The sequence below is a fragment of the Mytilus trossulus genome, chromosome 3, assembly GCF_036588685.1.
Source record: "Mytilus trossulus isolate FHL-02 chromosome 3, PNRI_Mtr1.1.1.hap1, whole genome shotgun sequence".
Lineage (NCBI taxonomy): Eukaryota > Metazoa > Mollusca > Bivalvia > Mytilida > Mytilidae > Mytilus > Mytilus trossulus.
Window position 1 is genome coordinate 22,059,598 of NC_086375.1, and position 25,776 is coordinate 22,085,373.

At 31.8% G+C, this 25,776-nt stretch overlaps 3 protein-coding genes across 3 annotated transcripts; 1 reads left to right on the top strand and 2 right to left on the bottom strand.

The window, feature by feature from the left end:
• Window positions 1-2,955: 2,955 nt before the first annotated feature.
• Window positions 2,956-4,171, bottom strand: LOC134709278 (uncharacterized). Its single transcript, XM_063569446.1, has 2 exons — window positions 4,074-4,171; window positions 2,956-3,381 (listed from the first exon to the last, which is right to left on the bottom strand). The coding sequence occupies exons 1-2, from the start codon at window positions 4,129-4,131 to the stop codon at window positions 3,011-3,013; spliced, it is 429 nt and encodes a 142-aa protein (XP_063425516.1). The 5' UTR covers window positions 4,132-4,171; the 3' UTR covers window positions 2,956-3,010.
• A 1,325-nt stretch (window positions 4,172-5,496) lies between these two features.
• LOC134710468 (steryl-sulfatase-like) lies at window positions 5,497-9,128 on the top strand. Its single transcript, XM_063570831.1, has 2 exons — window positions 5,497-5,776; window positions 6,881-9,128. The coding sequence occupies exons 1-2, from the start codon at window positions 5,521-5,523 to the stop codon at window positions 8,266-8,268; spliced, it is 1,644 nt and encodes a 547-aa protein (XP_063426901.1). The 5' UTR covers window positions 5,497-5,520; the 3' UTR covers window positions 8,269-9,128.
• Window positions 9,129-10,901: 1,773 nt separating this feature from the next.
• Window positions 10,902-25,776, bottom strand: LOC134710470 (tubulin-specific chaperone E-like). Its single transcript, XM_063570834.1, has 14 exons — window positions 25,657-25,776; window positions 22,284-22,394; window positions 21,325-21,409; window positions 20,751-20,951; window positions 19,836-20,027; window positions 19,086-19,188; window positions 18,643-18,812; window positions 18,095-18,224; window positions 17,573-17,722; window positions 16,944-17,097; window positions 16,501-16,566; window positions 13,716-13,775; window positions 12,684-12,775; window positions 10,902-12,229 (listed from the first exon to the last, which is right to left on the bottom strand). Coding segments are annotated over exons 1-14 (1,608 nt in total). The 5' UTR covers window positions 25,658-25,776; the 3' UTR covers window positions 10,902-12,136.

Sequence of the window (25,776 nt, forward strand, 5' to 3'; positions counted from 1 at the left end):
CGTGTTTATTTATTCATCTACTAAACACATATAAGAGTTAATAGATATCCTTTGTTTCTTTAAATATGGTTATATCCTACAGAAGGTGTGTTGTTTTTTTCTTTCCTATTTCATCATCTTTAACATTTGAATCCCATCAGGACAACTTTTCACCCCCAGATACCAATGGGCAGGCTAGAAGATAATATTTTAAAAAGCAAAATTATCCTCTAGTGTTTATGATCTAGGTAATTTACCGTAAATTATAGGTAAAATCTTTAGCTTATTTTTTAATTGCCCGAGACATTTCATGACAGTTATAGATTTTATCAATTGTAACTAAAAAGATGAGTCTAGGTTATGGATTTTTGCACGGAAAGTATTTCTCTTTGTATCAGTAGGTCATTGTAAGTAAGAAAATAATATGAAAGCCCTGTGTAACAAACGATTTTTACTAGGCAACGATAAGCTATTATGCTGTTTCGAAACTGCTGTTTACATCACTCTTCCAGGATGTGTGATGTTGTTAATATACTTTGCTTTTGATTGATATTTGTCTCATTGTCTTAAAATGCCTTGTGTTGTCACGGCTGTTTACATCACTCTCCCAGGATGTGTGATGTTGTTAATATACTTTGCTTTTGATTGATATTTGTCTCATTGTCTTAAAATGCCTTGTGTTGTGCTGTTTACATCACTCTCCCAGGATGTGTGATGTTGTTAATATACTTTGCTTTTGATTGATATTTGTCTCATTGTCTTAAAATGCCTTGTGTTGTGCTGTTTACATCACTCTCCCAGGATGTGTGATGTTGTTAATATACTTTGCTTTTGATTGATATTTGTCTCATTGTCTTAAAATACCTTGTGTTGGGCTGTTTCACCACTGTCCGAGGTTAGGGGAAGTTGAGCGCTTACAAATATGTTTAGCCCCAGCAAATTGTATATGTATAAAAAAGAAGATGTGGTATGATTGCCAATGAAACAGCTATCCACAAAAGATCAAAATGACACAGAAATTAACAACTATAGGTCACCGTACGGCCTTCAACAATGAGCAAAGCCCATACCGCATAGTCAGCTATAAAAGGCCCCCATAAGACAATGTAAAACATTTCAAACGAGAAAACTAACGGCCTTATTTATGTAAAATAAATGAACGAAAAACAAATATGTAACATATAAACAAACGACAACCACTGAATTTACAGGCTCCTGAATATGTGTCTGTCCCAACACAGGATACTAGTTTAGTGGTTGTTGTTGGTTCATAGAAATAAGATGTTGTATGAGTGCCAATGACACAATTCTGCATCCAAGTAACTATGTTTAAACAAATAAAAAGGATATAGGTCAAAGTACGGACTTCAACCCCGAGTCTTGACTCACGAAAAGCAAGTAATATATTAAAACGGGAAGCTATCAGAGTACTATTAAACCTTTACTACAACTATCACATGAACTTAATAATATCCAAGTGTCTAAGGGTCATGGTCAGATAAATCAAACTGACAATACATGTACAGTATCTAAGAAACAAACTTAACCGGGAAACATCGATCAATGAACCATGAAAAGTATTTCACGTTCAGATGTACCGTAAGACAGACATGTACACCTTACAATCATTACATACTTTAAATAGAGTTATTGCATATACAGTATCTAAGAAACAAACTCAAGATTGACCAATGAACCATGTAAAACAAGTTCATGGTCAGATGATAATTTCCAAACCGACTTAAACTATAATTCTTCCACCATTGAATATACCAAATATATTTGACCTATATATTGCCTAAAGTACAAGAAAAAAATCAAAAAAACAAAAACTTATCATGGAGCAAATAACCGTTAGAGTGAGATCAATGTCAAATATAACATGCCAAACTGACATGTACATTGTAAAATACTTTTGAAACTCCTACAACAAATATATTTGGCTATTGCATATAATTATATACGTCTTTTGAATAGAAAAAAACAGACAAACACAAAACTAAACTATTAGCCACTGAACCATAACAGTGATGTCAAGGTCATATGACATTTACCAGTTGGATTTGTAACCAATGACACAGACTCGTACGATCATTGCAAAAACCAAATACAGCCGACCAATTGCATAAAGTATCAGAAAATCAGACCAAAACTCAAACACTTCACATAATAACCTCTGATCCATGAAACTGACGAGCTCATGATCAGATGCCACCTGCCAGTGTTGGACATGTTCATCTTCCAATCATTCATACACCTAATGTAGACAAGTAGACATATTGCTTATAGTATCTGGGAAATTGACTTTACCACGAAAATTAATAACCTTGTTCACTAATTCATGAAATCAGAGCAAGGTCAATGGACATCATGATCTTGCAAGGTACGCACATACCAAATATAGTTACCATATTACTCATATAAGAGAGAAATTAATACTAAAACATTTTCTTGGAAGTATTCACTGAATCGTGAATATGAGACCAAGGACAATTGACTTACGACAGCTGACGGAAACTAAGTAACATAAGACAGCAGTATGCAAAATAAGAAGAATCTAGGTTTTTTTTACCTTCAGAAATATTGATTTAAGCCAATTAAAAGTAGGCTAACGGTTCACTATTCTAATGTCGAGCTTTCTGCAGCGCCGTTTTGAACCTCATCAACAAATAACAACCACCGAACAAAGTTTGCTTATATTTGCTTGTGCATCCATTTTTTTTTTATCTTAGGTAAATAGCTGTCTCATTGGCAATCATACCACATCTCCTAATTATTACATAAATTAACCAAAAAGTTTAGGTCAGATTTACACGATGGCCTTGCAATATAATTTGTTGAAAATCACCCCAAAAAAAAGAAATGTGTTAAAAATGGTAAACTGGAAATCAATGAACAAATTAGCAAAATCAAAACGAAACAAATATTATATATAACAGTAGTTTATTTAGCACTATGCGTTATGTATGTATAAAGTGTTTTATAAAAACATTAACAAGATAATATCTAACAAATGATGTAAAACGATGTCTTAACTCCGGTCAATTGATGACCATGTGAACTCAGAATCATCCTCTGAATAGCTATCGGATAGGTTCACTATACATAGTTTCTTTGGCGTAGGTTCGTCATCACTACTACAGCTAAATAATCTTTTTTTGACCTTCTGACCCCGTCTGTTATTGTTGTAAAAAGACAGTTCTGTAGAAATGAAGTCCAGTTCTTGTAAAACAAATTCATCAAGAAGATTTACATCGAGTTGTGGAGTAGCTGGTTGTTTCTTTATTGTCGATGGGCAAAACAATTCGTCATACAGTGAGGGTGTCATTTGTTCTGTATGGTCATCTGTTATTTGACATGATGGAACATCTTGTAGGTCTTTGAATATCTCATCTAAGTAGTCTAAAAATAAAAAAAACCAAGATTATTGCAATGTTAAACATTATAAATAAACTGAAAATAGAATACTAACAATAAGTATGTCCCTGAAGTAACTAGAATAATTATTATGTTTTATCTTCGGTGTACCACATAGTTCTAAAAACATGCATTTTGTATCCTGATATACTCCGACACGTTATATTTATTTATTGAGTCTGAGACTCCTATAATAAAAGATTGAGTCGATATCATGCAGTTTATATTCTTAACACTATAAGATGCTGAAAGTTATTCATCACTGATACGAAATTAATTGAAAAGTGGATTTACTTGATGCATTGTGCTTAACCAACAACAAAAAATAAATGTTTAGTTTACTGACGTAAACTTGGTACATGCATATATGTCTCTGATTTTGTAATTGTAACTGAAAACAGCTGTTATTTCAAAATGCATTTATTCAAATTTTTTTTAAAAGTTAAAAAATTTACTGCAGAGCCTCACATAAGGATCGTATTGGTTAATTCATATTTGTTAAAAACAACAGCACATGCTTATGTTCAGTCAGAATGGTTTACATTGGATATAGTATAATTATGACATTTTTGTAGTGACTTCATAAGGTTAAAACCTCAGTTAATGTTGAGGGTTATTTGATGTATATATGAGAAAGTCATAGTTACGATAGGCACTAAATGAAACCAAAAACATACCATAATCTAAAAGAGGAGTTTGACTGTATCTGTTACAAGGTGTCTTAAAGTTGTCCATTATTTTCGAAGACCAGTCTAATTCTTGAGCTCTTATCGGTTTCGTGGATAAGCGATAAATGATATACGACGAAATCAGCGACAATTTTTTATACCTTATTGTTGCTCCTCCCCAACAAGCTGCCGGGACGCTGTCAAACTCTGTGTATACAGTAGCTAGGACTTAATTGTACCTTGTTTATTACAAGGATGCCCATCTACCTGAACTTCAAAGGATAATTTACCTGTAGACAATTTTATGGCTTCTTTAGCACTAATTATCACATCTAATTAATAAACTAGTGTGTAATTAGGTCGTAAATAGTTCATAAATGATAAACAATATTGTTAATAAGGTATACAGGTATTAACCAGTGTATTAAAGTGAGACTTTTTAGACTTAAATCAACAAAAAACAATTATAACTTAATCTGAAAAAATTGTCTTGTGAAGCTTTGAATGAAACATGTAACAATTTAAACCTAAAAATAATAATTGTAAAAAAAAATATGAATGATTTTTTTAAAAATTATTTCTATTCATTATTCAATTCGTGTAAATAAAACACGAAGTTTTAAATATTGACGGAAAAAATGTTATACTCGTGACTTTTTCTACAATGTGTTACTTTTTTCTACAATGTGTGACTTTTTCCTACAATGTGTGACTTTTTCTACAATGTGTGACTTTTTCGGCAATGTGTGACTTTTTTCTACAGTGCCTTTTTTGTTGCTCTGTTTTCACGTTTGCCGTTTATAATTCCGTACAAGCTAAAACAATTTTTTATCTTAACTAATACTTCTTGTTCCTCCCATGACTTTAGTATTATAGTAGAATAGGAAACCTAAAATAGTTTCTCCTTGAAATAATGGAAGTGATATTGTCTAACAATTCCTTGGCGAAATTAAATCAATCGCTTCACTACGCTCTTAAAGGTAAACTTAGTACTTAGTTTAAACATATTTATTTAGAGTGGATTGGGAAACAAGTTTTGCAACTTATATTAATCCCTCTCCACTTTGCGGGTGCGAGTGCTGCCTTGTAGCGGCATTAGCCTACTCTTTTTCGAAATCTACAAGGGTGTCTTTAACGTGCAAGAGATATGGCTCTCTCTTAACACTGGTCAGCCATTTATCGTCCCCTTCCGACGGACTATCATCGTTTCCTCAAGACCATACTCGCAAATGGTGTCAAGGGAGAGCCGAAAATTGAGTTCCTGAAATTTTCATCCCATACGGGAATCGAACCAGGAACCTTTGAGTTAGTAGTCCGATGCCCTAACCACTACACCACGGCTCTCTTTTAGTACTTACTAAAAGATATTACATACATTTCATTATATTATCTTACACGGAATTTAATCTCATCCTCACCAGAGTGTATGAGCTGTTTATTTTTTCCCTTAGGAAATATGTCAACAACTTTATACATTTTGACTATTTTGTCTTGCATCGCCTGTATCTCAGAATTAGGCCACTGCTCAGATGAAAAAGCTAAGAACGTAATAATATTTATAGCTGATGATCTCGGATACTCAGATTTGAGCTGCTTTGGAAATGAGCTAATACAAACCCCAAATATTGACAAACTTGCCAAGAATGGCCTGAAATTGACCAGAATGTATTCGATGCCTTCAGAGGCTGGAAGCTTAGCAGCTATATACACAGGTAAATATGTAAACTACAGTGCAGGAATACTAGAGTTTCATTCATTTATATATATAAATCAGGGACTTTCTATACTCTATTAGTATAGAATAACTCTATAAATCTCGGTCAACCAGTAAAGTATGGTCTAAAATAAAAACAAGAGTGCCATGATCTTTCTGCTATTAATGTTGTTTTAAAAGAGTAACTTATTTTATTAACATTACAAATGAATCTTTTTGATGTCCAAAGTGTTCATGACATTACATGTTCTGGTTTTTATAACTACAATTAATTTGGGGAAACGGACAGAAAGTCACAGGACAAAAAGTCACAAATTTGATAGGACAAAAAGTCACAAATAGTTTATTGACAATTGTTAAAATATATTTTGAAATATTTTCTTTTTATAACACATATTCTATTTTAAAGTTAAGGAAAATGCTCATATGATGATCATATGATAAACCTTGACAAATGAAATTGTATTAAATGTATTTAGAGTCCACATTGTAATAATTGTCATTATTGATTCCAATATTTTTTTTTCCACATTCAGAATAATTTTAATACATTGTAGTACAAATTTTGTTTAAATGATTTTTATGAAATTTCCTGGTTTATGAAACCTTTTTCAAGAATAAAAAAACCCACCCCGAACATCATGAACATTAAATATCCAAAGAAATAAAAATCAGTTGCAATTTCCAAGTAACTACCAAACAATACACTTATTTCACCTGTATTTGACATCCACACAAATTTAGAGAAATGTTCACAGTATACCGGTACTTTCAATGTAGTAAGATTTCAAAGATGAGATTAATTTGATCAGTTCACATACATGGCTTTCCACATCTGCAATTTTTTTTATGTAAAAGATAAAAAGTAAATGTGGCAACATTAACAAATATAGATTTTTTTTGCGTGTAATGAACTAGAACTAAACAAATAATGACCATGCCTGTAGAACATAGATTTTTATCTTAGAGCACAATTTTATTTTTTTGTTTAAATAATTCTATGCTATATTGGTATTCAGATTAAGTTTATTTTATTTGCATATAACTTTGTGTGAATGATACAAGCTCCTTAAATGTTGATTGAGTTAATATTTTTTTTCAGGACGACAGCCAATGAGAATGGGACTTGTGAAAGGAAATTTTGGCTGGTCAAGTTTTTGGAGTGTTGCACAATCTGGAGGTATCCCACTCAGTGAAATGCACATGGCCAAATATTATGAAATGAAAGGACATGTACCTTTCTTATTTGGACGATGGGGTCTTGGTTCATGGTCCTGGTCACTGCCTACTAATCAAGGATTTGGAGGATTTTTTGGCACTGTGATGGGACATAGTCCTTCATGTAGCAGTGATGCTGAGGATTTTTTTGCAGACTCTGACTATTTCTGGTTTGTTTTAGCAGAACTAGGACCCCTTATTGTAACATTTTTGATTTTGATAATCTCATCCAAGATGCTTTCTTTCATAAGTATCAAATTACTCATTCTTCTGATATCTGTGGTGTTTATAGGTATTGGTATTTTTAGGATATATTGCTGGATGCTTCCATTAAACAGTATAACATGCAAGGTATTCGACAACCAGATGGTGAAAGAAGATTTTTATATTGATACTACACTGACTAGTCAGATAACAGAAAAAGCACAACATTACCTAAAATTTAGGAAAAGACCTCCGTTTTTATTAATTATACCTTATCATCAGCCAGGACATCCTGCATTTGCTTCCAAAAATTTCCTTGGCAAGTCTGGGATTAATAAATATTATGACTCTATTTTGGAATTAGATTGGAGTGTTGGTGAGATGATGAATACTCTTCAGGAACAAGGATTGGAAAACAATACTGTTATATTCTTCCTCTCAGACAGTGGTCCTGTTTTAACACACCCGTATACAAATTCTCATTTAAAACATTCAAGTAAGGACATGAAACTACAGGGTGAAAAAGGTTCTCTGAGAGAAGGAGGCATAAGAGTACCAGCTATTGTTAGCTGGCCAAATTTCATTGAACCTAACCAAGAAACTGCTGTGGTCACATCTGTGATGGATATCTTCCCAACAATTCAGCATCTAATTGGACAACCAAACAAAATTCAAAGAACACATATGAGACATTTTGATGGTAAAGATTTAAAACCATTATTTAAAAATCCAAATAAAAAGTCTGATGAAATCCACAAAGTATTACTCCATTACTGTGATACTGGAGATGTCTCGGCAGCTACAGTGGGAGATTACAAAATATACTTTGTTTCTCAAAATATATCAAATGATTGCAGCGGTTATATACTTGAAGATCCTTTAGTTTATAACGTCAAAGATGATCCAGGGGAAACAACTGTGTTACCTCCAAGTCAACACCAAGATGTTATCTCTAAGGCTAGATCAAATTCATTAAGATTTGAAATGTCTTTAGATATTAAGAAGAGAAATTTAAAATCTCAATTCGATCAAATACCATTCCCATGGGACATGTGGGTCAGTGTCTGATCTTAATACATTTGGTCCAAATGAAACTGGTTTTTAGTTCTTTTGATACATGAACCTGATGCACCTTTTTTTTAATAGATGAATTTCACAACATCCAACATCCAACATACAACATACAAAAATTGCATGTATTTTTTTAGAACAAATATCAGCTAAATTAAATGTTGAAATTGAGATTATTTTACGGTCTGGTTGTAGGATTTATCCCAAAATATATATTAAACTTCAGCATAGAATTTCCATTCAAATACCAAATTATTTTATAATGCCATGGATTACATTTTATACTTGTTTTGAACTAGAAAAAAAACCAGTTGTCTTTCAAATATATTGCCATTAAAATTGAAGGTTCTATAGTTCAAAAAGTTGAAAGACTAATGTTGGAAGAAAAAAACCTATTACCCGTACATGTAATATACATACTAATATCCTATCATAAATCACCCAATGGGTCATATTGCATGTTATAGAACATTACACAAGATTTGTATGTGTGAATGATTTATGAAATAAGATGTGGGATATACAACAGTGAGACGGCAACCCAACTACACAAAAACCATTACACATCCTAGGTCCACCAAATGTATTCATTCCTTTCACATTCCATACTTACCATTTTTGTACTTGATTTCTGCCCAAAATCATAGCAAGTTTTTGTAAGTTTCCGTTAGATCTCATTATTTTTATTCAATTTATTTGTTGTTTGTTTTTTTCCTTTTGGATATTTAGTGTGAGAAATGCAATATTTTTATGTCTTCCTTGATGTACATGTTATGTCAATTTATCTTATGTTGTGTGTTCAATATAAATAGTATTTACATAATGTTTTTTTTGTCCTGCATAATATATGTGTGCCATACTTTATGACATTACATTCTTTTGAATAAAAAATAAAATACACATTGTGTTATTAATAGAACCGGGGATATTTTCTTTGATATTGTTCCCTGTACATACTTGTATATTCTACAGCACCAATATTTAGGGATAGAATGTTGATTGGTTGTGAGAAGTAAATGTGCATCATAAGGCCTTGAAATCAATGTCATGATCCTTACCTTTTCTGGATGAGATTTGTTCTAGACAAATATACTGATACATGTAGTTCAACAAAATTTGGTATGTGGATTAATTTTATGATCCATCTTCATATGTTGTATGGCCTTGACCTAATGTCATGCTCCACTGGTAATCCTTAAGTTTTTAGTATTTGGTCTGTTCATCCGTAATATATACTACAGCTCAACAATATTTGGTATATGGATTAATAGTGAGGAATATATGTTAGTCTTAGTAATTTTGCCTTTCCTTCAATTTCCCAACCCTGTGGTCATCATTTAGTTTCAAGGATGAAGTGTGTTTATCAGTTGATAGGTATGAAAGGTTTTGCTGCTTTTGCATCTTATTGCTGGTTTAATTAGATGTTTACATGTTTAGCTTACATATGAAATATGACCATCAATGGCATCATTAAAGTTTGCTCAGAAGATAAATATGATGGGTAGAAAAAATATTGTATGTGAACATGAACATGTACATCTTATCAAATTCGATTGCTGTACATTCATCTTTAATGGTGGAGTTCTAATTTTTGAGGATTTAGATGGAGAATTGTGAAAGGTGAACCAGAAACCAACAACAAAGATGTCAATTTTCCCTAATACACAAAATTGGTACCAACAAAAATAAAATGAATTCACAATTATCAGTTACAAGCCTACTTCCCTTTATAATGAACATATAACTGGCAAGACATATTAGGGTGTCAACTTTTGTTATTCAAAGAACATAAACCATATGACAATCAATTCATTATCAATTGGTTCTGTTGATCTCAAGACAGGACACTCTGAATATAAAAAAGATGTGGTAAAATTACAAATGTGAGAACTCTCCACAAGAGATAAAATGACGCAGAAATTAACAACTATAGGTCACTGTACAGTCTTCAACAATGAGCAAAGCCCTTACCGCATAGTCATCTATAAAAGGCCCTGAAATGACAAATGTAAAAACAATTCAAACAAGAAAACTAACAGCCTAATTTATGTACACAAAAAAATGAATGAAAAACAAATATGTAACATCAAAGTCAATAACGGTTACCACTGAATTACAGGCTCCTGAAGTCTATACAAATGTATTTTACTTAAAAATACAGTTAATCATCTTATTTACACCATTTCATACTTTTATGACACCAAAACTCACATAATTGTGGTATACTGCAATTACCTTGTCCCTCTGTTTCTGTTATTTTGGCAATATTGCTTTGCTCAATGTAGTTTTTTTATCCTTTGAAATGCATGAAAATGAGGACTGTATTGATAAATAGAATGGACACCAAACTTGACATTAACCTGGGAATGGCATTGGGGAATGTGTCGAGGAGACAATCTATCAAACAGCAATTATTCTTAAAATACAAAATCTGGTCCAAAATAAACCAACCTGATCCACTGGTATAGCCAACAAAATTTTTCCCACATAAGGGGCCCCAGATCAGCCTATGCAAGAAGGACTTTTTGATTAAAAGCCCATATGATGGAGGGTATGCAGATATTTTAAAGAGTCTTACCAAATGGTTAGAAGACAAAATCTATAATGGCAAAATTATAACAACACAATAGTTAAGAAGGTAAAATTCTTTATGCTTTATAGCAGTACAAATAACTTAACAATAAAATAACATTAAGTTCAATTGTGATAAATATTTCCATGGTGCTAACAACATTTCTATGTAAAACACCATTCTTATTTCTTTATTTCTAGCATTAAAATAATGAATGAATGAACTTAAATACCTAGAATTTGATGGAATTCATACTTATTTAATCCAGAAGCCATTCATAAAACCCTGCAATAGTTGACTACAACATCAAACGTATAAAATAAAAGTGTGAATTAAAAAAACAGGAATTTCTTGCACTCTCTTTATATTTTTGAATAATTACATTGGTTTAGTTTTAAAATAGTTGTAAATTAGAAACATCCCATTACCAGATTTTCAATCAAGCACACAGTAATAATATTAGTATGATTGCAACAGTTGCACGATTCAAAGTAAATTGAGATTTATCATAGAAAATCAGAATCATTGTGCATACTGATCAAATGCATAATTTTCAGTTTTTGAATGATCAAGGACTTTTAGGGAAAAACTATAAAAACAATTATAAGGTGCTTTTTTTGTAAAATGGAAGACAAATAAAATGTTAAAATTCAATGAATCATCCATTATAAATGCATTATGCATTCTTCAATTACATAGATATAATTATTTGACAATCTTCATCATCGGTTTACATTTAAACTTGATAACAGATAAGTTTTTTCTATATATTTTACGTATAATTGATGGTTTTCAAATAAAAAATACAAACAAGCATTGGCAACTTTTTTTTCATTTGACAAAGTAGTACGGTGTATTTTAATTCATCATTCAAAAGTTATTCGGTTTACGTAAAAAATAGGAACAGAAATATATTTTGAAAATGTAGTTTCACCTGATATATCAACACTAAGGAACATCTCGCACTTGCTGTTTTCTGCATGTGTTGGATGCCTTGAGACTTCTTTTTATTATTAAAATGAAAACAGCAATAACAGCACTTGTCTTGTGTGACAAGTGTTTCATACATGGTGTGTTATTATCCTCAGTACATTATCCCCATATCTAAATAATTAACTTACAGATTATTCAGTTATGCAATCATACAAATTAATATAATTCATTTTGAAATTCTATTTTAGCAATTTCTAGCTATGAATGAAAATGTTCATAATTTGAAGACTATTTTCAATAGCACAAGTCAAATGTATGAAAATATATGAGGGGCTAATAAATTGTTGTAGGATTGTGGATTCACCATCTGACTAGGATTTCATCATCATTTTCCACCGAATAAAAAGATATTTGTCTCAGATCATTGTCGAAAGGAATTTCTTGGTCAGGCATCTAAAATATAAAATTAATCAATGTTAAATGAAAATATTTGACTAAATTAATGATGCAATATATTTTGTACTAAGTATCAAAAGTTTACAAAAAAAATAAAAAATCATTGAGGAATCTGATTATTAACAACTTCTCCTTTGATGAAAGTTATTTGTAATAGTAACATATTTTTGCACACACACAAATACCCTTTCACCCAAAACATGTATCCCATCCAATTATTTTTTATCGTTTATTGGAGCACCATATGTTGATGTTCCTGGGTCATATTAGGATTCTCTTTGTTGGATGTTTTTGGTTGTAAATTGATGTTTTCTAAATTCTTTTTAAGCTTTGGTGGTTAAAGCAGAGCTTTGATGGTCTCATGTCAGTACCACTTGATTTAGTTTTCATTGCAGATTCTGGTGTGAACTTAAAACACGAAAATATGTAGCTGTCATTTATTTGCCCCTACCTTTTTGCTAATATATGACAATGTAACTTCATCAGCACCAACTTTGTACAACCTCTGTATTAAGGTTTTTACCTTCTGTATCACCATGGTAACTGTAATCATAAAAGAAATCAAATTTAACATTGCCTTGACAGAATATGATGCTTGGTTTAATTAGCTCTTTTTTAGTATCGTTTGTTCTTATTGTTTATTGTTCATTGACATTTTTAGAGGGAGAAAACAGAAGAAAAAAAAATCTGTTTAAAGTCATATGAAATGAGTGAGTGGTGAAAAATGTTTGTCCAATTCTTGAACCAATGCATGTATACATCATAAACATAGTCCTCTGTGCACGATTTTATCATTATTTTTGCAAATATATCATATAATCGTCAATTTTTTTTTCTCTCTGTTTGTTATGATTTAACAAATATGGATGCTCATTAAATGACTTTTTTATAGCCGAGTTTTACCGATTGTCACCTTATAGTAAACAAATCACAAAAACCATGGGTATTGAGCACGTGTTTAACATGTATAATCAGATATTTGTTTATTTTAATGACAGATCCATGCATATTGTGGTTACTAGATTTTTACAAGGAGGGTTACACTCGGGTCACTATGCATACGGAAAATATTTCAGCGAATTGCTTCCTGGAAGCAAGCAATTAAAAATAAGTAAACTTCTTCTAAATGTGGACAAATTAAAGAATTTTCCTCAGAAAAAAGTATATGTACATAAGTTGTATAATGAAAACTATCCATTTAGTTATAAAAAACATATGGATATTTTTTTTAAATTTGAGGTTTCTTATGACTTTAAAATCTCTAATACTTTTTCTTTTCAATTCCATGTATTTATAAATATGCAACACTTACAGTGTGATTACTCAATTACCTTTTCCTAAGAATACATGAAAAAAAATTTCAAATGTCAAAATCAAAAGAAAGCTTATTCTACTATCCTTACCAAAATTTGTAATAAAACTCTCATTCAAATAAAATGCATGTACCTCCAAACACTATAGACTAGTAACAGAAGATAAGTACCTGGTAACTTTTTGGTTATTATTCTTTGGTCAGGTTGGTCAGGATTTCTTATTTTGACAGCTGTTGAGTGTTAAGGATAAAATAAACTCAAGCATGTTCTGTATACAAAGTAAACTAGAGGCTCTAAAGAGCCTGTGTCGCTCACCTTGGTCTATGTGCATATTAAACAAAGGACACAAATGGATTCATGACAAAATTGTATTTTGGTGATGGTGATGTGTTTGAAGTTCTTACTTTACTGAACGATTTTGCTTCTTACAATTATATCTATCATGAACTTTGCCCATTAGTAACAGAGAACTATATTTGGTAAAAATTTACATAAATTTACCAAATTAATGAAAATTGTTAAAAATTGACTATAAAGGGCAATAACTCCTTAAGGGGTCAATTGACCATTTAGGTCATGTTGACTTATTTGTAGATCTTACTTTGCTGAACATTATTGCTGTTTACAGTTTATCGCTATCTATAATAGTATTCAAGATAACCAAAAACGGCAAAATTTCTTTAAAAATTACCAATTGGAGGGCAGCAACCCAACAACCAGTTGTCCAATTCATCTGAAAAATTCAGGGCAGATAGATATTGACTTGATTAACAATTTAACTTCTTGTCAGATTTGCTCTAGATGCTTTGGTTTCATAGTTATAAGCAAAAAACTGCATTTTACCCCTATGTTCTATTTTTAGCCGTGGCGGCCATCTTGGTTGAATGGCCAGGTCATCGGACACATTTTTCAAACTAGATACCCCAAAGATGATTGTGGCCTAGTAGTTTCAGTGGAGATTTTGTAAAAGATTACTTAGATTTATGAAAAATGGTTAAAGATTGACTATAAAGGGCAATAACTCCTAAAGGGGTAAACTGACCATTTTGGTCATGTTGACTTATTTGTAGATCTTACTTTGCTGAACATTATTGCTGTTTACAATTTATCTCTATCTATAATAATATTCAAGATAATAACCAAAAACAGCAAAATTTCCTCAAAATTACCAATTCAGGGGCAGCAACCCAACAACCGATTGACCGATTCATCTGAAAATTTCAGGGCAGATAGTTCTTGACCTGATAAACATTTATATCCCATGTCAGATTTCCTCAAAATGCTTTGGTTTTTGAGTTATAAGCCAAAAACTGCATTTTACCCCTATGTTCTATTTTTAGCGGTGGCGGCCATCTTGGTTGGTTGACCAGGTCACACCACACATTTTTTAAACTAGATACCCCAAAGATGATTGTGGCCAAGTTTGGATTAATTTGGCCTAGTAGTTTCAGAGGAGAAGATTTTTGTAAAAGATTACTTTAATTTACGAAAAATGGTTAAAAATTGACTATAAAGGGCAATAACTCCTAAACAGGTCAACTGACCATTTTGGTCATGTTGACTTATTTGTAGATCTTACTTTGCTGAACATTATTGCTGTTTACAGTTTATCTCTATCTATAATAATATTCAAGATAATAACCAAAAACAGCAAAATTTCCTCAAAATTACCAATTCAGGGGCAGCAACCCAACAACCGATTGACCGATTCATCTGAAAATTTTAGGGCAGATAGATCTTGACCTGATAAACATTTTTATCCATGTCAGATTTCCTCAAAATGCTTTGGTTTTTGAGTTATAAGCCAAAAACTGCATTTTACCCCTTTGTTCTATTTTTAGCCGTGGCGGCCATCTTGGTTGGTTGACCAGGTCACGCCACACATTTTTTAAACTAGATACCCCAAAGATGATTGTGGCCAAGTTTGGATTAATTTGGCCAAGTAGTTTCAGAGGAGAAGATTTTTGTAAAAGATTACTTTAATTAACGAAAAATGGTTAAAAATTGACTATAAAGGGCAATAACTCCTAAACGGGTCAACTGACCATTTTGGTCATGTTGACTTATTTGTAGATCTTACTTTGCTGAACATTATTGCTGTTTACAGTTTATCTCTAACTATAATAATATTCAAGATAATAACCAAAAACAGCAAAATTTCTTCAAAATTACCAATTCAGGGGCAGCAACCCAACAACCGATTGACCGATTCATCTGAAAATTTCAGGGCAGATAGATCTTGACCTGATAAACATTTTTACCCCCATGTCAGATTTGCTCTAAATGCTTTGGTTTTTGAGTTATAAGCCAAAAACTGCATTTTACCCCTATGTTCTATTTTTAGCCGTGGCGGCCATCTTGGTTGGTTGACCGGGTCACGCCACACATTTTTTAAACTAGATACCCAAATGATGATTGTGGCCAAGTTTGGTTTGATTTGGCCCAGTAGTTTCAGAGGAGAAGATTTTTGTAAAAGTTAACGATGACGGACGACGACGACGACGACGGACGACTGACGCCAAGTGATGAGAAAAGCTCACTTGGCCCTTTGGGCCAGGTGAGCTAAAAAGGAAGAATATAATATTCATGATTTTTTAGTCTATTATATTTGAATTTTCCCCATTATTTTTTATCATGAAACTCATTTCTCATGTTATCCTCTTTTTTATCCTTCTTATTTTAAATTTTCAAATGTAAAAAAAAAATGTCACATAGTGACAGAAAAAAGATATTTTGTTGATAATAAAATTGATTGCCTAAAGATGTCATATAAAATTTTTATATTTTAAATTTTTTTCTGATCTATGGTCAAACTCAAACCACTTTCACTTGATGCAAACAAACTACCATGAAACCACACCAGTTAAATATTAGTACCAGTATTCATGACTTCATACTAAGTCTTAATCAAAATAATATTCATAAGAAATCCACATTTATAACTAAAGAGGATACAAATGAGGTTGTCTTTCAGGGTTTTTGATTTCTGTTCCATTTCTGAAGTTTCTGGAGCACCATACTCTGAAAAATTTAATTTACAATAGTAACCAATATCTATCTTTTCCATGAAATCATACAATGAGTGCTTGTTAAAATATATTTGTTTTTCTTCATAAATTCAATACCTTAAAACATTTTCATAACCACCAAACATATTTGATTACCAAATGGAAATCTAATAAACACTTTTTCTAAAAGAGGTGCTGTGATGAAATTGCATTGAGATGTGATTTTTCACTCTGTTTTGAATGCAATGCTGTGATTGAGATGAAAAACAAGAAAAAACTTCCTTTACTTTGGGTTTGTTTAATGTGTGAACAGATTTTGTGTCATGAATTAATACACGAGGCCACCCAATCATTTCTATTTAATGAGATTGGGTTGAAATATAACCATACTTTTCAGGAAATACTTGAAGCGTGGATGTTCTTGAAGGAATTCTGCACTTGTTTGGTCTTTATCTTGGTCCTGGTGACCACCTGCCTTTAACCAGTGTGGACCAAATCTTTTCAGGTAGTCTATTTCAGCACCTTTTCTCTCATCTTCAAATACCTGCAATAAATGTGAACACTAGAACTGTAGTATATTGCATTGTTTTCACTTAAACAGCCAATGACAAGGACAAGAAGGGATTGGATATATATTCATTAATTTAGTTCAATCAATTAAAATAAATAGTGTGGTGTGGATATGGTGATTCTAAATTTTCATTTTTGATAGAATTTATCTGTGAACTAACATCTAAGATTTTGTTTACTCATCATCATCTAATGACTGTGGATTCATTTATTTTAGTTGATACCAATTTTTGTGGATAGAAAAAATATATTACAGGTATCCTGGATATCTGATTTTGAGGTTTTGATATAGCCTGCCTTCAACCATATAGACAATTTTTACTTTTTTTAACATTTAACTTTGTGGTTTAACTGTACCCAGGAAATCCCCAAAATTTGGGCATCCATGAAAATGACAGATTCTACAGTATCACTTATATAATCAAACTGCAACACAAAGGATGCTTTACCTCAGTTCTATTGCACATTTTCAGGGTAGATATCTTTGCCACTAGCATCTGTCTAACTGTTTCTGGTGTAGCTAGGTCCATTATAGGATTGTGTACAATTCTTATTTCTTCTAGCTGTTGTAATTTATTCAGTTCATTTATGCTTTTCCACTGAAAATAATTAAAAATCTTCATGACAATCTTTTGATACTAAAGTAATACCTCGTATGAAAATAAGGAGATAAGATATGATGTCCAATGAGACAGCTATGCACTAAATTTCAAATGAAGTGGAAGTAGGAAATTATAGCCTACAACAATGAGAAAGAAAGTGAGCTTTTGCTCACATAATTATGTAATCCAAATACTTAGGACAGTCTTTTATTACCCCAAACTTTCCTTTTATCTCAATTATGCATTACCTTTAAATCATCTTTATCATATTTTTTAATCCTTTCAAATATGCTTAACAAAAATTTCATAATCAATCTTCTAAAATGACTTTGACTAAGGGACATAACTTGTGAAATGTTGATTACAAACCTCTGATATTTTGTTGTAATTAACTGAGAGAGACTTCAAACTAGGGAAACAACTGGTAGTATCTCCTGGAGGTACATCAGGGAAATAAATATTTTCTATTTTGTTGTCATTAAGTATCAATGTCTCCAACCTGTTGAGAAAAAAAGAAAAAAAAAAGATTCAAATATTTGTAAAAGATATCCATTGCTATTAGGTGAATAAACTAACTGTAAGCTATACATGGATCTAACTTTGTTTACATGCAAAATGCATAATTTCATGAATGTTAACAGAGATAAATAGATGGAAGTACAGCAGTATATAAGTGAGATTAATGACATGTATAGTTCATGTGAAATTAACGAAGAAAGTTTTATTTTATCAAACTAAATAAAAATTGTAGACTTGACAATAACTATATAAAAGTGCACTCCACTATTCAGCACAAGCCTTTGGTCAGTATAGAAAGTTTAATGATCATTCTATTTTCTAAAACCAATGGGACACAAACTATCAAACATAACTTGTTCCATTGTGGACCATACAGGAATTAAAGTTGGACCATTTACCTAGATAAGCCAGCTAGTTGTAGTACATTGTCCCAGGATGGCACTTTATTCGACTCTAGATTGAGCAGTGTAAGTTGTTCCAGAGAACTTGGAAGACATAACTTTTCCACAGAATTGAAGCAACAGTGTAACTGCTTCAGTGCTGGAAACATCTTACAAGTCTGTAAAATCTGAAAAGAAGGATTACAAAATGTAAAATTATGACCATTAGAACTCAACCAATTCTCGTTTACTTTTTTCTTTATTATGAAATAACATGCAAATTATCAGTAAATGATATTGAGAAAGGAAGTTGATCAACAGGAGAAATACTTGTTTTCTCCAAGTTTTGCTCACAATTATTGTCCTACCCCAACCCCTTTCACATATATTGATTCCACAAAATGTCCATTTCTTGCAAAGATTCTTTTAAATCTATATGTGCTAAGTAAGTACAAATGTACCTGTTTCCAAGTATAGTGCATTCTGTTGATATATAGGATTTCTACTGTACTAAAGCATGGCATATCCTCATCTGCTCCAGGTATAATTGGTAGTACATTGTCACTGAAATAAAAATATTGATTGATAAACATTTTCAATATAATATGTAAAAATGTACTAGAAATGTAGGTTTACTAAGTGGCACACCGTGGTCCTTTTACCAAATTTGAAAAAAGGAACCATAAAAAACTATTCATCAATAATTTGGTGGACCTGATAGACTCTAAAACTACAAAGATAACGATAAATATTTGTTTTTTTCAGGATGTCATTAATATTACTTGATTAGAACATCAGTTTACCACATATTGACTAATCGCTTAACTTAATACTAAACTGTGTTTTTGATGAAAGCGTCAATACAAACCATGGTTGTTGCAAGACTCTATATACTTTTTTTTGTTTAAACATGTCTTCTTTTCATTTATTTTGTGACCATCAATTATGCCATTAAATTTCTAATTTCAGTTATTATACATTTGTCCTTTCTGCCTTTTATAGCTAACTATGCGGTATGGGCTTTACTCTGTGTTGAATGCTGTATGGTGACATATAGATGTTGATTTCTGTGTCATTAGATCTCTTGTGAAGAGTTGTCTCATTGGCAATCATACAACATCTTCTTTTTTATAACATCTCTTACCATTTTTATTCTCAAAGTTATTTTTTGTAAGCTTCGTTTTTCTTCCAGTCTTATAACAAACACTTACCTAACATTAAGTGATTTCAGCTTAGGAAGACATTCAGTTATCTGTGACACACATAACCAAGATGATACTAGTGTTGCTGATATATCTAACTCCTCTATATTAGGAGTATGCTGTAGTAGCTCGCTGCCATGTGGTCCTACCCCATATACAGACATACCACGTAATACAACTTCCTGGAGCTGATCAAGCTGACTGCAAGTACAAGAAGATTACAGTGAAACAAATGACTTGGTTGAGGTAAGACAACAATTGCATGTTTCACGTTCATCAAATACTCAGTTTCAGTGAAGTTAAATTTCAAAGTAAACAGTTATACCTTGAATGATAAGTATCAAGTACATATTTGGCACTTGGCAGAGCACATATAATTAGGTCTGTAAAACTAGTTTCACTTTGTTTCACACTGTTGATATTGCAGGATTCTGGATTCCATTTTACAACATATACTTGAAAAGTTCATTTACCTGACTACCTTTCGTTAGCAACTATTGTTGCTTAGTATTAATATGTATCTCTCTTCTCATAAACAAGAATTTGCATTCTCTGATTTACCAAGCTAAAATGCAAGGCAGCAATAAAAGTGTTCTTCCTGGTCAATCCCGGATATACATTTGCTTGGCTATTTTATATCATTATATAATTACAGGAGACTATTATCTAAAGTTAGTTATTTTTTTTACCATTACATGTTGATATTGGTTATTATATGGAACTGCTATATATTTTCTTTCGTTACATGAGAATGTTATTTTGTATTAGTTTATTACATACAACTATTGTCTAGTGCATGAGATTTTTTGCCTAATACATGTACTGGTTTAATGAGAGACTGTGTCATATGGACTTTGTTTGAGATTGCTTTTTGTTCTTACTGTTGTATAATATAGGTTATTCCCAGGCATATAAAATAAATACCTTTGCTTTTTGTTGACTTTTTCAGCTCCAACCATTTCCACTTTTGTTTGCTTCTTATGTCCATCAACAACAAACAAGTCCTCTATAATGACCCCAGCATGTGCTTCATTGGTCTTGCCGTATCTATCATTAATGGCTAAGAAACAACTGTAACCTCCGTCAACTTTCTTAGGTCTGATGAAAGAACCACCAGTACTACTACTGTAATTGTCAATGATAAAAATGATGCTGTAATATTTATTTAGAAAATTCACTTTTCTACTAAACTGTATGAGAAAAAAAAAGGCAAATATCAAAAAAAGAATATGGATTGAATTGTACATTGTAAAGAAGTTTTAAAATATATAGTAAATTAACTTTCACATTTCACATAAATGCTTATTTGGAAATTGGTTAAATGACAATAAATATTGGAAATTTGGATTGCTGTAAATTTTGCTCCAATTGATCTGTGAATGACAACTTTCTAATTGATCATTTAGATATCATTTTGTATTTTTTTGTGTAAATCAAAAAGATTATGAAACTCAGGAATACAGTTTTAATATAAGGACTGTGTGCAAAAATAGCTTACCTGGTGTGAAAATATTGTTTCCCTTTGTAACTACCGTCATGTTTTCCGCGAGATGGATCGTCCCACTCTACACCATACCATGAACCTGTTAAGAATAATCAATATATAGCAATAATTATATTTTCTAAATATGAACACTGCTTTACATTGCACATTATTGGCATGTAGCTTGGCTCAAAGGAAATTGCAAGTTCTAACAGCAGTAATTATAGGTCACCAATACAGCAATGCAGATACATAATATATACAATATTGGATAGTACATTTGCTGATATCAATGAATTATTCTATTATCACATTGAATTTTATGGCAAATCAATGAGATGGAAACAGGAAGTCATATAAATAATAAAATATAAGATTTGTATGCAAAAGGCTATGATTTCAAAATTCAATACGTTTATTTCAACTGCAAATGAGTGTAAAGTTTAATCAGATACTGCAAACAAGTGCAAGGTTTAATCATTTGACATTAGTAAGAAAACTAAATTTTCTATATGTTTTGTGTGCTGTTCTATCATATATATTCTGACCCCAAAATTATAATATCCAATCAAAACTGATTTGACATTCAATGTACATGTACAAAAAAAAGATTTGTCTTACTAGTTATGTTTTGAAACTAAATATATTTGGACCTCCTGATGTCTCCCTGTATTCATACTGTTAATTCTATCAGTCCATTCTCATATGTATAGAATAATAGGTAGTTTCGTTTTTGATACTGACTATATCATGTGGAATATCTAGACGAGCCCGTTAGGACTAGGTAAGAAATTCCACATGCTATAGTCAGTATTAAAAATGAAACTACCTATTATTCTGTTTATCGGTAATTATGACGTCACACAATGTATTGCCTAATATTTTCAGTGATACAGTCAGTACGTTGATACTCGAAAATATTAGGCAGTAAGATCAAAGGGGAAAATATACGAATTACCGATAAAAATTCTTACCAGTTGTATCAGGTAAACTGCCAATAAACTTCACTGAGCCTTTATATCCCTCATGGTCTACTCTGTGATAAAGACCAATGACTGAGCCGTCATTGCGTACTACATCACGCACTGAGAATAAAAAACAGAACTTTTAGAATTTCACACAAACTTGATTGCATAAAAACATAATAAACTGAAATATCGGACATCGAAAAATAAGATTGCAACATACAAGCATCACTTGTCACTTTTATTTCATTTCAAGTTCATTTTTCATATAGATGTGCATTTGTAAATGTACATTGTACTTGCCAAAACATGTTTAAAAATGTTCTGATCTATTTTTAAAAGCGAGTTGGCTTTTCTTTTGAATTTTTAAAATAAATACAATTGAAAGAAAAGAAGTATTTACATATAACAAAGCTCACTTTAGAAAAAAAATACAAGAGGCTGTCACAACGACAGCAAACCGGATTTATTAACATTTATTTGTGTCCTGGCAATTTCACAAGAACCATTACTGATGAATGGCGGTGAAAGTGAAAATCGTCAATATCAAATTGCACCTCCATTTTGTCATCAATATCAACATATTAAAATTTGAAAAGCGTAAATTGAATGGTTCATGAGTAAATGCAACAACGTGAATGGAAACGCCATTTTACTATCTTTAAAAACCATAACTCCTGAACAGTAGAAGTCAAAATTGTCATTCTTCAACTTGACCTATGTTTTGTCATCAGTAACAACATAAAAAAATTTCAAAAGCTTTGGTTGAATGGTTCATGAAAAAATGCACGTACACGACTGGAAACACCATTTTTCAATCTTTCAAGAACCATATTCCATAACTCCTGAACGGTAAAAGTCAGAACTGTCATTATTGAACTTGACCTCCATTTTGTCATCAGTAACAACATATTAAAATTTGGGAAGCTTTGGTCGAACAGTTCATGCGTAAATGCACGGACACGACTGGAAACTCCATTTTTCAATCTTTCAAGAACCAGAACGGTAAAAGTCCAAATCGCCATTATTGAACTTGACCTTCCTTTAGTTGTCAGTAACAACATATTAAAATTTAAAAAGCTTTGGTTGAACGGTTCATGAGTTAATGCACGGACAACATTTGATTGACGCCCGCCCGCCAGCTGTACATCCCCAAATCAATAACAGACATTTTTATCACAAAAATCCGGTTAAAAATTGTTCCTTAAAATATCAGCGGGGTGTAGAAATATTTGTTGTAAGCACCTGTCCCGGGACAAATTATCCATTTCATTTTGGATGTGCATTAATGATCTATAGCTACCTCTGTTTCATAATGGTTTCACTTCTGCAGAGTTTAAAATAAAAAAAAATGACACAACCAAAATCTCCCAAGTCCAGATTAAAGTGGCTTCAGCTTAAGGAGTCTTGAAAGGGGCCACAGATAAAAACAGCCTTTCATAAGGGTAGGTGCCCTTTTACATCAGGTGTCAAATGGTCGTTTACGGTCCTTACAAATACCTTTAGCGCAAGGCTTCCAAAACGGTCATATATTCCGGACATTTATATAATGTCCGATAAAAGTCTGGCTGGGCAAAGCATGAAATGGTCATATACTTTTTAGTTTTTAACATAATTCACGATCTTTTTGATCCAACCTTTTGCCTTTAACATCAACACATTTCCGGTCATTAAAGTGACATAATGATTAATTACTATCAAAACAACCCCTACTTCAATACTTTTTAATTTTAATCAAGGCTAATTAGTAGTTGGACAGCTGAAATCTACCTGTTCAAGTGACAGGTGAACTATTTTCAGTACCGGACATCGTATAAAATGGTCCAAGTTTTACAATTGTCAAGTCAACATCCGGTTAGAAAAATGTGATTAAAAACGAAACTAAAATTTTTGATAATGTCAGTTTGCACAAATAAAGAGTCTAAGGCAGATATGAGCACGCTGATATGAACACTTTAAATGATGTACTGTCAATTTAACAGTTTACATCCAAACATCAAATTCATATCAAAAGTAAAGTTTAAAACGTTTTTTGTTTTAATGTAATGCTCAAATATTTCCAATTATTCGTCAAAGGTTTAATCATTGTTACCATGATGTTTGAAAATATTTTAAGTGAATATTTATCAAAATCAAAAGATTTTTTTAACATCTTGATGCAATAAAGAAAGCACACATTTAATCATCATGCACCAAAATTAATAATTTTACAAGATTTTTTATCGTTATTCGTCATGAAAGTACATAAAATGTACCTCCATTTCGACCCCTTTCAAGATGTCATACATGTAATTATTTAGACTTGTACAGTCCCATACAAATCCTTGCCCACAACTTACAAAAATATAGGAGCAGCCATAAAATAGGTGCCTATTTCCCTTTTGCTATAGGTAATAAATGGACCGGTAGGTCTTTTCACCACCGAACACCACCGCACACCCCAAAAGTTCATTATTTTGTCTTTTATCGTTATCAATGTGAATTAAATATAATATTCAAGTTATCAAATCAATAATTCAAAAGATTAAAAGTCCAAATATCTACAGAAAACAGAAAGGAAGAGTCTTATAACACCCCCACTTTTTGAACTCCTCTGACCCTCATGGACACCTCAAATATACTTTTTCCCAATTTTTCTTCTTCTAACTCTTTAGTTGTACCAATAATAAAAGAGAAACATATCAAAATCTAACCAATGAACAGAGATCCATGATACTTGAACTGATTACTATAAATAATGAATATATTTGAATTTTATAACACACACAATGTAATCCGGAAAGTGATGAATCCGGAAAGTGATGAATCCGGAGACGTTTTTCCTCATATTGATTTTCGATTTTAACATAAAAATGATGCCCATAAAAATCGAAAAATTGTTTAATTATAAGTAATTTAATTTATTTTATCGTTATATTGTATAAGATCATAGTTTTTCCTAGTAGTTGGTGGTTTTGAGGTGTTCGACGGTGTTCGGTGGTGTGCGGTGGTGTTCGGTGGTGAAAAGACCCACCCTAAATGGACTAGGTGACGATTGGACCCATTTCCACTCCCTTGAATGATGTCACTTTTTTGGTCAGTCATATATAATATATGAAAATTCAGCTGTTGATTTTAATGGAAAACGAAATATAACAACATTGAAGAAAAACAGATAACATATTAATAACAAATAAAACCACACACAATCGATTAAGACGATTTAGACGGAAACTATAGATCAAAACAACATAGGAAAGGTGCCCGCTGAACATCGATTTTATCATTAAAAACTCTTTTTTTTCAGACAAACATTTCCATATACCAATATTGAATGCTGTTGAAAGTGAAAAGGGTATTCTTTTTTTTTAATTTTGTCTAAATTCATGAAAAATATACTAACTCTTGTTTGTGTTGTTGGTTAGCAATGGAAAATTGTCATCTGTGATGTCTTCAAAACGCTTTTTATCAGTGATTGTATATCCCTAATGATAAACGTCCAAAAGATGCATTATAAGCTAAA